This window comes from Mitosporidium daphniae (genome assembly GCF_000760515.2).
Source record: "Mitosporidium daphniae strain UGP3 chromosome Unknown contig-41, whole genome shotgun sequence".
Classification (NCBI taxonomy): domain Eukaryota; kingdom Fungi; phylum Microsporidia; genus Mitosporidium; species Mitosporidium daphniae.
The window spans coordinates 25,597-38,170 of record NW_013546378.1 but is presented as its reverse complement, the minus strand read 5'-3'; the positions used below and the strand labels follow the sequence as shown (position 1 = coordinate 38,170).

The window sequence follows — 12,574 nt, the reverse complement described above, 5'->3', positions numbered from 1 at the left end:
TACCGCCGTCTGAGGACTTTGCGGGGGTCAGGGCCATATATAAGGTCCCCTTTTCAAGATCGAAGGCCATCATCTAAAGGTCGATCTTGTCATGGTCTATTAGCCTGCCTGTTAAGGCATTATGAAAAGGCTATGGAATACTTTTTTTTCTATACGAGTGTTTCTTTCCAATTCACCGATTTAAGCTGATTATTTTGCGAAATATCGTTGAGATTAAATACCGCGTGAGCTTGAATACATTGTGATACAAATTTATAAATTTCAATTTAAAGAGCAACTTGATAGGTTATCAAATGGCCATCAAAAGGTTCCTATGTATCTTGATGCTGACCATGGCGAGCAATGCGATCGCATGCGAAATCAGAAATATGGACATTGAAGAATTGGAAAAGTATCGCGGCCTCGACGGACACCCTTCAATTTATGTTTCAATTGCGTACGCATCATTATATTGACGACATAGCAAGCACATTTTCGATGTAAACTCTGCTAGAGAGCTCTATTCTGACCCTGATGGTAGTTATAAGATATTTTCGGGGAAGGATTGTACTTGCCTCTTTGCCACCAATAGAATGAATCTCGAGTGCACCAGAACGATCGAGGAAATCGATCATTTTCTAACCATGTGCAGCGATAAGGAATTGAAGGTTCGAGGGTCTCAATTCATAAATAGAACCTGCAAGGATGGCTCTCATTTTATCGGGACAAGTATCCGCAAGTAGGCTGGCTCGGAAACAATTCGTCCCTACACCCCCGTCTTGTTGGGAGCTCAGGCACTTGCAAAAAGGCATTCATTAGCCCTCGAGAAGAGGCTTCCATAGAAGATCCTCCCCTCGATGGGAAAAGGGTGCCCATCATTCCAGAATGTGGTAAGTCTTTCGAAAATGGCGCAAAGATGCCTGCGGAAAGGGACCTTTAGCCTGATATGGGTCTACTTTTCTATCTTTTGAATTGGGATTCGATTGATTTACTATGATGTCGGTTGATGATCTTGTTTTCACATTAAATCATTTCAGCAAGGAGATAGTGATCGATCGGTTCTGGGAAGTCGCGACTGTCTGGGGTAGTCATCGTAAGCACCCTGACGTGAATTTGCATCACCGGGGCGGTCTTGGTCTTGGTGAAATGCACCTCGCCTTGGATGATAGGTAGCGTCGCGGCGAGCATCCCTCGAGTAGTGGTCTCTGTAGTCCTTTGAGTATTCCCTTGAATAGTCTCGCGGATATTCTCGGGAATAGTCTCGAGGATACTCTGAGCGATACGAGGATGATGGGCGAGAATAGTAGCGGTCGTCAACGGCCCCTCGAGATCCACTATTGTAATATGGACCACGATCATCTCTTCTGGAGTATGACGACATTGCACGATCGTCGTAATACGGACTGCGGCTATGTCTTCTATCATCGCCCCCATAGTAGGAGCCCCGGTGTGGCGGTCTGGGTTGGCGACTAGAGCTAAGAGGAGACGCAGAATGATACCTTGTCGGCTTGCCCATGTAGCGTCCAGGCGTCGGGTCGTGCGGGCCACGGGTACGCGAGTAATCGACTCGAATTGGTCTTCCATCCAATTCCTTTTCCAGTTAAAGGGAAAATTTCATACCATTCCGTTGGTAGAGGCAAGGGCCTTTTCGGCCGACGCCTCATTTACAAATGTTACAAATCCGAACCCACGTGAGCGTCTGCTGTCGCGGTCATAAATGAGCTTGACAGATTCGACATTACCATATGGCTCGTAGATTTCTTGAAGAGTTTTCTCCGTGGTATACATGGAGAGACCAAAGATACCCAACACATTCGAAATCGGTCCAGTGGAGGTGGATTCGTTCTTCCGGCTTTCCGCCATCTCACCTTCGTCTTCAATTGGAGAATCAAATTCCGGTCTCTCATTCCAAGTGGACTGCGTCTCGCTAGATTGTTATCACATGAAGAGCGTCATACTGCATCGGGTAAGCTTCCTCTTCACTGGCAAACATTCCAAAAAAGTAATGCAATTAAAATTTAGCCTTAACTTTTAAATTTTTTGAGTGGATTGGAAGCACTCCAATGAAACCAGTCTTTCATTGGAATTTGTTAATGTGGCTACCTATCAGGATGAACACAATATCTATATAAGGTACACATATCTAGGTAGCGGGATAAAAACGAACATGGGATTTCCGATTTCAGTCGCTGACTATGAAAAGCTTTCTCTTTCAACTGCCATTCTTTGGTCTTTTTTAGTCTACTTTATTTTCACCGCTATCGTAGAATCTGTCGTACTCTTCTTTAAAAGCAGGAATGCAGATGCTAAACCGTTTAAAGATGAACTTTTGAATCCGATTACTGCAGCAATGTTTACACTTAGCCCAATAATAATGCTTTCGATACATGCCATAATGGCACTATTGGTTCATGGAAGCCCTGTCAACCCCAAATATTTGGCTCCAATTTTGGGATTAATTGAAGCGTTGAAACCTAATACTGGTAAACCTGTTCCTCCTAAAGACGCTAAAACTGGTTCTAAAGAAATTACTGACCCCAAATAAAAATAAATAGAAAAGTAACCAGTGTTATTCTCGCCCAGGTCTCCACTTTGTAAATATTTTTAACTCACCGTTGTGCACACATAATTCTGATGATCCGAAATGTCTGATGGATATTTTCGAGTCAAAATAAGTTTATTTGTTAGAACTTAATCCTGTAGCGGTTCAATGGAAACGCCCTTAATGATCTGTCCCCATCCGATCAGTCTATAATAAGCGATAATGTGTATACCTCCAATGATTATCAATGCGGCGAGAAAGTGCTACCTTTTCTCCGATTTCCGTGCACACGGGTTGGTTGAGCAGGATACGGGTACTTTCTTTTTTCGTTGAAATAATGCGGCATCCTGTCGAAGTTGATCCGACATTAACCGTTAGGAACTCGTTTTTTTCCAATTTTGAAATCTAAGACAAGGGAGTAAGGGGAATAGCAGGTACCTTGTTTGATTTTTCAGAGTCGCTCTTTACCCCAAGAAGCCTTCTCAGCAAGAAATGCTGGATTTCAAGCTCGACATACACGTCAGGAAGTCTGCCGCGCAGCCCTAGAACCTGCCCCACAAGATAATCAGCTCGACACAACTTTGGATCCATCAAGGTGCCAACTCCGATCAGCCCACCTGAAATAGCGAACTGAAGATCGTTATTTTCGGCAAATAGGGAGAGGATTCGAGAATAAATTGGCCGGCATCGGATGCGTCCCTCTGCATCTTTGGAGATGATTCCGGGACGCACCTCAATCTCATCGCCGACCTTGAGAACGCCGCAGAGAATGGAACCTCCAGCAACACCGCCCTTAAGCTCTTCAATATCAGCACCAGGCTTGTTAACATCAAACGACCGGATGACGATCATTTTGGGATCGGCTGTGAAGTCTCTTTTTGGGACAGGAATGGTGTTCGCAATGGCCTCGCACACAGCCTCCATGTTATATTTTAGCTGTCCAGAGATAGGAATGATTGGGGCCTGCTCTGCAACCGTTCCGGCTGCAAAACGCTTGATTGACTCGTATTGCTCCTCCGCCATGGTTTCCTTCACAAGATCGATCTTGTTTTGCAAAATAATGAGATCACGGAGCTTCATAATTTCGATGGCGGCAAGATGTTCGGCCGTTTGCGGCTGGGGGCATGACTCGTTCGCAGCGATGAGAAGCATGGCTGCATCCATGACCGCCGCTCCGTTGAGCATTGTCGCCATCAGGATATCATGTCCGGGACAATCGACAAAGGACACATGCCTTATTAGGTTGAGAACACCGTCACAGCCTGGTCTTGGACATACCGGGGAGGGCTCCTTATCCGATTTATAGGAGCGGTAGCAATCTGGATCTGGGCATTCTGGATTTGTACATTTGAATATTTTGGCGTTGGCATATCCAAGCTTGATTGTGATATTTCTTTCAAGCTCGTTTTTAAAACGTACAGTTTGTACGCCCGAAATCGCCTTCACAACGGTGCTTTTGCCATGCGCGACATGTCCAATTGTGCCTACGGAGATAAGGAAAGGAAAACAAACCCAAATTAATGGTGGCTTGTCTTTGGATAATCTCTGGTATCAAGGGGTCTAGATCTTTCAAGCTGCATGGAAGTTCTCCGGGCTTGATATGCGGAAGCTTGACAACACTTGAAGCTTCAGGGGGGGCAGCGATAGCCCCATGAGTTTGTGACTGCTCCTTTTGATTCATAATTAAAATTTTAAATTTTCAAACTTGAATTCTTGCAATTTGTTTTTAGTTTATTTTGTAATTTTAATTCATGGTTTCCAGTCGTCGCGTTTCGTTTTCTTCCAGCAGCAAAAAATCGTCTCCTCATCAAATGTCGATCGTCAGCGAAAAGGAATCAAAGAACAAAATACCCTCTGCCTCTAATAGAGTTGTTACGCTATCAAAGTCTGCATCAACTTCTCCCGCGTCCCTTTCATCCAGATTTTCACAGCTGAAATCTAAACCCAATCATACACCGATGGCAACAGGCATCAAAAAGGCTACGCTCAGCCAAAAAGGAAAGTCCTCAAACAGGGGCCCAAAGCGCAATAACAAATGGAAGAAAAAGCCTGCCGCCCCCACTGCTGCTTCGCTAGATGCCGCGATTGATACATTTATGATGAAGGATCCAGGTATTGCAAAAGAAAGGCTTGATGCCGATATTGATGCATATATGAGTATGGAGGTTGAGACATTAGGAAACCCAGGAGCTCAGCTCCAGCCGAGCAGCATCGAATAAAATTCTCTGCGAACCGCTCCAAATTTCTATGCACACGAGGTTCTCTCAATGTAACAATGTCGTTCTTTTCAATCACACATTACCCCCCCCCCCTTGTACATTATTTCACTTAAGCATGTCGGATTGTTCCGGCGCATGATGTCAAGATATGCCCGTTAAGCCGGGTCTTTAATAAGTTTGGTGCAACACTACACTACGCCATCCATTTATTTGAATCGAGGTTTCCGGGCCTTCTACACTAGGCCTTTGAAATAACGTGGGCACTCAAATGCTCTGGATTGACGAGCCTGCGAGTAGCTTCATCTGAGCCATATCCTTCCTCCTCGTCTGGCCAGTTCCAATAGAGCAGAAGGGATACGAACACTGCGGCTGCCTCAATAATCCCAATCGAAATCAGAGAAACCCCTGTCACTTGCAAAGATCTGTTTCCTGCCGCGATGACTTTATCTTTGCATGGCACTAGGAAGCCAAATTCTTCTGAAATGGAGCAGTCGGAGGGAACCGCTCTGTCAATCAACGAAGAAAATCCACAGCAGCTGAAGACCTTTTCCACCCGCTCAATGATATCTGGATGAGATTGATAGGCCTAAGGTAAAAACCAGCACAAACCTCTTGCCAAGCGTCGAACATGGCCGATTCCATATCTGCAACACGCCCCAGAGCAACTGCACCCAATGCCAATTGAACAACAAACGCAATCACAACCAGCGCCATGTACACACGGAGGGTATTGATCCTTTCCTTTCTTGTTCCATAGAACCCCATAATTGAAATTGTAAGCAAGTAAAGCGAGAGGATAAATATGCCGAGAGGAACCCCGGTCGAATATATTGAGGTTGTTCTAGCCTGCGAAGACATACCAAAGATTGCGATGGCTAAAAGGGAGACGCCCGACATTAGCGTCAGAAAGTTAATCAACATGAAGAAGAAGCGAACAGTGCTCATTTTCCAATCCCGAAGACGCAAATGTCTTGCCATGATGTGGGAGTGGATGTTGCCAAACCATTAAATATGAGGGAGCACGTTAAGCTTTGCAAAAGTTAGCTTAAAAATTAATATCTAAACTTACAAATTGCAATTTAGCCGATAGGGCCTTCAAATTTATTGTTTTATTTTGTCCCTACCCCCGCCCCTCCCCTCCCCTCCTCTTTACTAATGGCCTCATTTTCACCCTTTTCCTCCACCTCCACCTTGTCAACGTCCGACAAACTTACGCGGATTGCAATTGTCAGCGAAGACAAGTGCAAGCCAAAAAAGTGCAGGCAAGAGTGCAAAAAGGGATGCCCCGTGAACCGTATGGGGAAGCTATGTATCCAAGTTACTCCGGAGTCGAAAATTGCGGCGATCTCTGAAGAGCTCTGCATTGGATGCGGTATTTGTGTAAAGAAGTGCCCATTTGAGGCAATCACCATCATCAATCTGCCGACCAATCTCTCCAAGGATACCACTCATCGTTACTCTGCAAATTCATTCAAGCTGCATCGATTGCCGACCCCTCGACCGGGGCAGGTTCTCGGTCTGGTTGGCACGAACGGTATTGGAAAGTCTACTGCTTTGAAAATCTTGGCCAACAAGCTGAAGCCAAATTTGGGCCGGTTTGAAAATCCACCAGACTGGTCAGAAATCCTGGCCTATTTCCGTGGCTCCGAATTGCAAAACTTTTTCACGCGTCTTTTAGAAGATAACTTGAAGGCGGTGATAAAGCCACAGTTTGTGGACGTTCTTAAACGAACTCCATCCGCGAAAGGAGCTACCGTTAGATCAATGCTTGAGCGCTGTGATGATCGAGGTGCTTTGAAGGAAATGGTGGAGATTTTGGATCTTGGTGCGGTAATGGAAAATGAAATTGCTAGTTTGTCTGGAGGTGAATTGCAAAGATTTGCCATAGCCGCAGCATGCATCCGAAAGGCAGACATTTATATGTTCGATGAGCCCTCCTCATATCTCGATGTAAAGCAGCGTTTGGCCGCTGCTCGAGCCATCAGGTCTCTGTTGTCACCCGAAGTTTATGTGATTGTGGTGGAGCATGACTTGAGTGTGTTGGATTACCTTTCCGACTTTGTGTGCGTCCTGTATGGAAAACCCGGAATTTATGGTGTCGTGACGCTTCCTTATTCCGTGAGGGAGGGCATCAATGTCTTTCTAGATGGCGTTATTCCGACGGAAAATCTTCGTTTCAGGGATGAGTCTCTGACATTTAGGATGGTTGAAAGTGCCGACCCCACGGCAGATGAAATTAAACACACCCGGAAATACGATTATCCAGAGATGAAGAAAACGCTACAAGGCTTCACATTGAATGTCAAACCGGGCTCTTTTTCTGATTCTGAGATTCTGGTGCTGTTGGGTGAAAATGGTACGGGAAAGACAACCTTCATAAGGATGCTTGCCGGCCTTTTAAAGCCGGATCCGATTGATGGCATTTCGCCCTCATTGCCTCAGCTTTCGGTCTCTTATAAGCCACAACAGTATACTCCTAACTGGCCCGGAACGGTAAGAACGCTGTTTATTGAGCGCATCAAGTCTCTCTATATGCATCCGCAATTTCAAACAGACGTTGTGCGGCCTCTGCAGCTGGACGCTTTGCTTGACTTGGATGTGAAAACCCTTTCTGGCGGTGAGTTGCAACGTGTTGCGCTTGCCCTATGTTTGGGCACCCCGGCCGATTTGTATTTGATTGACGAGCCGTCAGCGTATTTGGATTCGGAGCAGCGTATTATTGCGGCAAAAGTGATCAAGCGATATATTCTGCATTCGAAAAACACTGCTTTCGTGGTGGAACATGACTTTATCATGGCAACCTATTTGGCCGATCGCGTAGTGGTGTATTCGGGAACACCGGCCGTCAACACCACTGCTTCGTCTCCGTTGTCCATGCTCAATGGCATGAATATGTTTTTGGAGTCGCTGAATATTACGTTTCGAAGAGACCCGACAAACATGAGGCCGCGAATCAACAAGCTTGACTCTGTCAAGGACAGGGAGCAGAAATATTCGGGAAACTACTTTTTCCTCGAGTCATAGTGCCCAAAAAAATAAAGTAAATTTTAATTGGCTGTTTTTCCCACCAGTTATTCCGTGTCTTGGTCGATTATATTGGATATGTGTCCGTTTCAGTCAGTAAGGAATGATCAGCGGATCACTTGGTAGGTTTGTCGTTTGGGCCTCAGCAGCCCTCACTTTGGTACATTGATTTGGCACTAATTTTTGTTAGCTATGCGGTATGCTTCTCATCGGCTCTGCTGGCTACATCGTACTTACTGAGGGCGCACTTTCTGGGAGCAAAAGCATCGTGGTTTTGTTTTCGTTTGGACTGGCTTTATTTGCCGTCGGCATCATAGGTGTCTCAATGGCCGTGACCGGGTCGCCGACATTGAAAATCCTGGTATGCATCAATTTGACTTACCATAGTATGTTTCATTGCTGCTGCTTCTGATAACAGCAGAGCTGGTGGTTGTTATCGCTTCGTTTACAACCAAAATCGACATCAACCCCTCCGAACTATGGAAGGCCATGAGCCCAGCGGCAAGAAAGAAAATCCAGAACAAGGTTAGCACACGGGATTCATAACTCCTAGTATAAATGCTGTGGATTTAGCAACCACTTCCAATCCGAAGGCGTGTGCATGTATGTGAATAATTGCCAAGACGTCATTCTTGACATGATTGAGGACAACTACAACGCCATACGAAATATCTTCATTATTGTGTTTTGCCTCCAAATACTAAATGTGCTTTGCTCTATCTTCTATGCCTCTGCCATCGAGGAGCGCGTCAATAGAATCAAAAAGGACGGCAGGAGCGAGCTCGCTTCCCAGGCAAGCATGTCTGTTGAAGTTAGTAATACATAAAAAGGACACGTCAAAAGGGACAATTTCGGTAGGATTAGGGTTAGGGTAGCTTTGTACCGTAAATGTAAAGGGGGTTGGTTGTATTTTTCAATTTATGCCAAAATCTTGCTATCATACACTTCATCAACAGCATCATACAATTTCTTCGCCAATCCAGCCAACACCGTGCATCAGCTCGTTGGAACTGATTATACCAGAGCGTCCTTGGCAGCAAATTTCTTCGCTTCCTCAGCAGCAAGCAGAGGGTGAAAAACTGCTCATAGGAAGTGCTCTCGCTGAAGAGGTGAGTGTTGGAATCGGTTACCTCTAGCTTCGCCAATCGCTTCCAACTCGTTTCAAGCTCCTGTCTACGTGGACTTTGACGTACAGTACGCTTGCGTTTGGCTTTTCGCTTTCCACGCTTTATTCAAGGTGTAAGGCCACGGGACCCGCAATCCTTGCAGTTAAAGACGATTCTGGACAGGTTTGCAATAAAAGGCTAATTAGATCCATTTAGCTCTTTGGAGCCTTCTGTTCAGAGAGCATTTCCCCTCAGCTTAACCATTTTGGGTCTGGAGAATGGTGCCGGTTGCCGTTTATTAATTTCATAGTTTTTTATGGAAAAAGAATTGTGACAACACAACGAATATATATAGAGCCACAGGAAGAAGCCCATTCTACATTGTCGCTGAGCCTGATTTTCTTGCAGTCGGTTGCGGGTATGGGTCATCAATTCATGGTTTCTGTTTGTAGGGAAGGAAAATTCGGGCTTTTGCTTGATGGGGACCTGTTTAGCGGACAATCAAACCAAGTCTCTACATTTGATAACGACATTTTGTCGTGCAGCCAAAAATTCGATATCACTTCAGTTGAGGTTTGGACCTTCAAATAATACACTTTATAAATTCCCAATCGCTTTAATCATGCGAAGTTTACAAAATTGCGCTCAATGTTTGTAAAATCCACGGTTACAAATAAAATTCAACATTTGCCAGTCAAATTGGTTATGATGAGAACGCCGTTTCGCTCAATCATTACCACAAGTGTCCCCAAGCAGTGCATTCAGGGCTCGCAATATGAAAAGCATGCTTCGATGATTTTAAAAAACTATGGCTTCTCGTGGCGACAACAAATGGGGTCTCCAGGCGACGAGGGTGTCGATCTTCGTGGCCATTTGTCGCTGTCCGGGGCTCATCTATTCGATGTGATCGGGCAGTGCAAATGCACCGAAAGATCGCTCATTGGACCAAATTGTGTCCGGGAGCTAATTGGAGTGCACATGTTAAAGTCGGGCCACAATAGCATCTTTTCGCTGGTCTCTTTGTTTATTTCGAATGCAGAATTATCAAGCAAGGCAACCGAGGTACTTAATCATGCCCCCGTGCCGATGGCGTATGCCCGTATTTCTCATATGGCCATATCTGACCAAGAAAACACAAGCAGCTGGCAGGGCGAGTTGGAAGCGTTTTATTTAAATATGAAGCTGCAAGCCATGGCGCCAGAATTCACGGTAAATCGGTTGCATTGTGTTGACCGGTCATATCCGGTCTTTTTTTATAAAGGAAAGCCGATGCCGCTGCCCACGTGAACTCTATGAGGGTTTTCCATCATAATAATTCGGAAAGTTTTTGGCACAAAGATGGATGAATTTTTCCAATTTCCTCAAACAGAAGCTGCTGATTCAACGCAGATACCTCCATTAGCTTTTGTAGGAGGAGTGAAATTTCTTTCCTAAGCCCCTTCGCATTGAGGTTCCAAATCATTAACCAGGAGATAACCCGTGTGGTCTCTTTAGGATTTGCCTTGAAAAATCGAGCAATATCTGGGGTTCGGATGATTATCTCTAAAATTTGTAATGCGGCCATATGTTCGGCGCCATCGATGGCAGGGGTATTTGAAGACATTCTGGAGAAGAAAAGCACCCATGAAGGCCAATGAAGAAGGATGATTTTTGTTGCTATTTTGGAATTCTCGAGTTGGCCCAAAATAAGGTGGATCATCCAAGACTCGGTGCTCTTATAACGGTCACAACCTACATATATGGTGTTGAGGAATCTTTCAACTAAAATAGAAGGATCTTCCCTGTTAATCTCAAGGAAAAGCAGAGATGCTGGGCGAAGCACATCCAACGAGTCATAATAATGCAGGAGCGATTCTGAAAGCAGCTCATTTATTACCCAAACCCATCGCTCTCCAATGCAAATGTTAAATCGTTCTCTTAGGATTTGGATCAGCCAGCATATTGCAGAAGCCGCAAACCCCTTGACGACGGGCTCCCAATGTTCAAGGATTTTGATGTATAAAGGAAATATTTGATCCAAATTCTTGGGATACTCCGTGGCGAATACAAAAAGGCCAACAATAACCAACTGGGAAAGATCTTTGGCATCGGTTTTCAATAAAACACTCAAGCACTCTTCCGGAATTCCCTTGAAAGGAAATTCCGGCAGAGCTTCAATGGCAGAAAATCCATGCTCATGTTCAACAAATGATATAAAGATGCTTTCTTTATCAATTCTAATCTGTTCGTCTTGTGGCAAAAGATGCGCAATACCGAGGCACTCGAAAAAGAGCACGCACTTTTCTAAATTAGCTAGCGTGTCGAGTAGCGATATATTTTTTGTAAAGTAGCGCTCGAAATCTTTCGAATCAATCTTGTGCCTTCCAGTTATAGGCATTCCTTTTGACAGCATATCAGGTGGCAGAGAAGGAGCACCGCCCATTGCACACATGGCTAATTAAATTAAAATTTTTATTTTACAAAAATACAAGCTGGGTTAAGTATTCCACCAAGAAATTAGCCCTAGGCCGTCTTCGGCGATAGAGCCCTAATGGTAAAAAATTAAAAATTTAAATACAATAATCGAATATGACGGCCTATGAATGGAATCAATGCTGGAGATAGAGCTTTTTTCAGAAGCCGAGGAAGGGTTAGGATCCATGTTTCTGGCGAAAAGCTGGTCTAAAAAATAGCCAGCCAAAAGCGGGTACCTTTTTGTAGTGGAGGGTTTTCATAAAAGGAGTCCGATACGATTCGAAGGCGTATGGCGGCGCCAGCTTCGAGATACAACTTGGAACCATCATAATCCCAATACCAAAGCATTTCAGAGGCGTCACTATAGATATATTCGTACGAAAACTACAAAACTGACGAGTCCGGAAAGTGGCTTGAGGGGATCAAGATATCCTCAAAGAAGCCGAGCGAGACAGCAACCCCCCTTTCGGAGGATGAACGTACACGTCCAGTGATGATTTGCCCAGGCCAGGGATGGAAAATCACAACCCTAAACGTCACTCGCAGCGTTAATTAAAAATACAAACCTGATGAGGAGGGGCGTCCCTGGCCAATGTGGACTATTGGGTCTTTAATTTCAACGACATCGAAAATGGAAATACAAAGACCCAGTCCGGCGATAATCTTTAATGTCACCTTGAGAGAACATACCTTGTTCGAATATTTCTTTTGAAGCGCATGAAGGACAACCACGGGAAAGGGGCGGAGCAGGTGTCGCGGGTTGATACTAATATAGTCTGAAAGGAGCGACAACTGGAACATTAATTTAAAAAATTATTTTTATGGACTCGTCAATTTTGTCGCTGCATTCTTCCCTGGACCGCTTGCTTCACACGATAACATATGTAGGTGCCATCATTAGACACTATCTCATCATAGCTACACGCAACGGTAGCTCCTTTTAGAATTCCAGAGGTCCCAAGGCTATTTAGCATCTTTCAGGTATCCTTGGGCGATCTCTTTTTCTTTTTGTAGACTCACGACTGGGTATCTGAGAAGGAAATTGCAGATGCCTCAGAGCGATGGAATTCTCTGATTGAAACCCCTGCCAAGGCTCTCATTGACAAGGCCAAGGAGGAAATCGAACAGCTTGACCAAGAAAATCTTGCCCTTTCATTGGCAGTAGGGTTAGGGTTATACAACTAGGGTTAGGCTTCGGATTTGGATAGCCAAAGACAAAGCTTAAAATTGCATTTAATTGCAAGAAAAAA

At 44.7% G+C, this 12,574-nt stretch overlaps 10 protein-coding genes across 10 annotated transcripts; 5 read left to right on the top strand and 5 right to left on the bottom strand.

Moving 5' to 3' along the window:
- Positions 1–1,012: 1,012 nt before the first annotated feature.
- DI09_41p220 (transformer-2 protein) lies at positions 1,013–1,842 on the bottom strand (the record flags this gene model as incomplete). Its single annotated transcript, XM_013382183.1, has 2 exons — positions 1,013–1,570; positions 1,648–1,842. The coding sequence occupies 2 exons, from the start codon at positions 1,840–1,842 to the stop codon at positions 1,013–1,015; spliced, it is 753 nt and encodes a 250-aa protein (XP_013237637.1).
- A 304-nt stretch (positions 1,843–2,146) lies between these two features.
- On the top strand, positions 2,147–2,524 carry DI09_41p210 (uncharacterized protein; the record flags this gene model as incomplete). The annotated part of the gene is made up of 1 exon (XM_013382182.1): positions 2,147–2,524. The coding sequence occupies one exon, from the start codon at positions 2,147–2,149 to the stop codon at positions 2,522–2,524; it is 378 nt and encodes a 125-aa protein (XP_013237636.1).
- Positions 2,525–2,670: 146 nt separating this feature from the next.
- Positions 2,671–4,202, bottom strand: DI09_41p200 (uncharacterized protein; the record flags this gene model as incomplete). Its single annotated transcript, XM_013382181.1, has 4 exons — positions 2,671–2,728; positions 2,754–2,926; positions 2,960–3,914; positions 3,937–4,202. The coding sequence occupies 4 exons, from the start codon at positions 4,200–4,202 to the stop codon at positions 2,671–2,673; spliced, it is 1,452 nt and encodes a 483-aa protein (XP_013237635.1).
- Positions 4,203–4,272: 70 nt separating this feature from the next.
- On the top strand, positions 4,273–4,740 carry DI09_41p190 (uncharacterized protein; the record flags this gene model as incomplete). Its single annotated transcript, XM_013382180.1, has 1 exon — positions 4,273–4,740. One exon carries the CDS (start codon positions 4,273–4,275, stop codon positions 4,738–4,740), a length of 468 nt encoding a protein of 155 aa, XP_013237634.1.
- Positions 4,741–4,978: 238 nt separating this feature from the next.
- Positions 4,979–5,718, bottom strand: DI09_41p180 (uncharacterized protein; the record flags this gene model as incomplete). Its single annotated transcript, XM_013382179.1, has 2 exons — positions 4,979–5,284; positions 5,350–5,718. 2 exons carry the CDS (start codon positions 5,716–5,718, stop codon positions 4,979–4,981), a joined length of 675 nt encoding a protein of 224 aa, XP_013237633.1.
- Positions 5,719–5,895: 177 nt separating this feature from the next.
- DI09_41p170 (uncharacterized protein) lies at positions 5,896–7,764 on the top strand (the record flags this gene model as incomplete). Its single annotated transcript, XM_013382178.1, has 1 exon — positions 5,896–7,764. One exon carries the CDS (start codon positions 5,896–5,898, stop codon positions 7,762–7,764), a length of 1,869 nt encoding a protein of 622 aa, XP_013237632.1.
- A 199-nt stretch (positions 7,765–7,963) lies between these two features.
- On the top strand, positions 7,964–10,157 carry DI09_41p160 (uncharacterized protein; the record flags this gene model as incomplete). The annotated part of the gene is made up of 3 exons (XM_013382177.1): positions 7,964–8,125; positions 9,087–9,443; positions 9,501–10,157. The coding sequence occupies 3 exons, from the start codon at positions 7,964–7,966 to the stop codon at positions 10,155–10,157; spliced, it is 1,176 nt and encodes a 391-aa protein (XP_013237631.1).
- A 19-nt stretch (positions 10,158–10,176) lies between these two features.
- On the bottom strand, positions 10,177–11,301 carry DI09_41p150 (uncharacterized protein; the record flags this gene model as incomplete). Its single annotated transcript, XM_013382176.1, has 1 exon — positions 10,177–11,301. One exon carries the CDS (start codon positions 11,299–11,301, stop codon positions 10,177–10,179), a length of 1,125 nt encoding a protein of 374 aa, XP_013237630.1.
- A 230-nt stretch (positions 11,302–11,531) lies between these two features.
- On the bottom strand, positions 11,532–12,043 carry DI09_41p140 (subunit Rpc8 of DNA-directed RNA polymerase III; the record flags this gene model as incomplete). Its single annotated transcript, XM_013382175.1, has 4 exons — positions 11,532–11,685; positions 11,722–11,853; positions 11,891–11,932; positions 12,015–12,043. 4 exons carry the CDS (start codon positions 12,041–12,043, stop codon positions 11,532–11,534), a joined length of 357 nt encoding a protein of 118 aa, XP_013237629.1.
- Positions 12,044–12,145: 102 nt separating this feature from the next.
- DI09_41p130 (uncharacterized protein) lies at positions 12,146–12,509 on the top strand (the record flags this gene model as incomplete). The annotated part of the gene is made up of 2 exons (XM_013382174.1): positions 12,146–12,208; positions 12,339–12,509. 2 exons carry the CDS (start codon positions 12,146–12,148, stop codon positions 12,507–12,509), a joined length of 234 nt encoding a protein of 77 aa, XP_013237628.1.
- Positions 12,510–12,574: the final 65 nt, after the last annotated feature.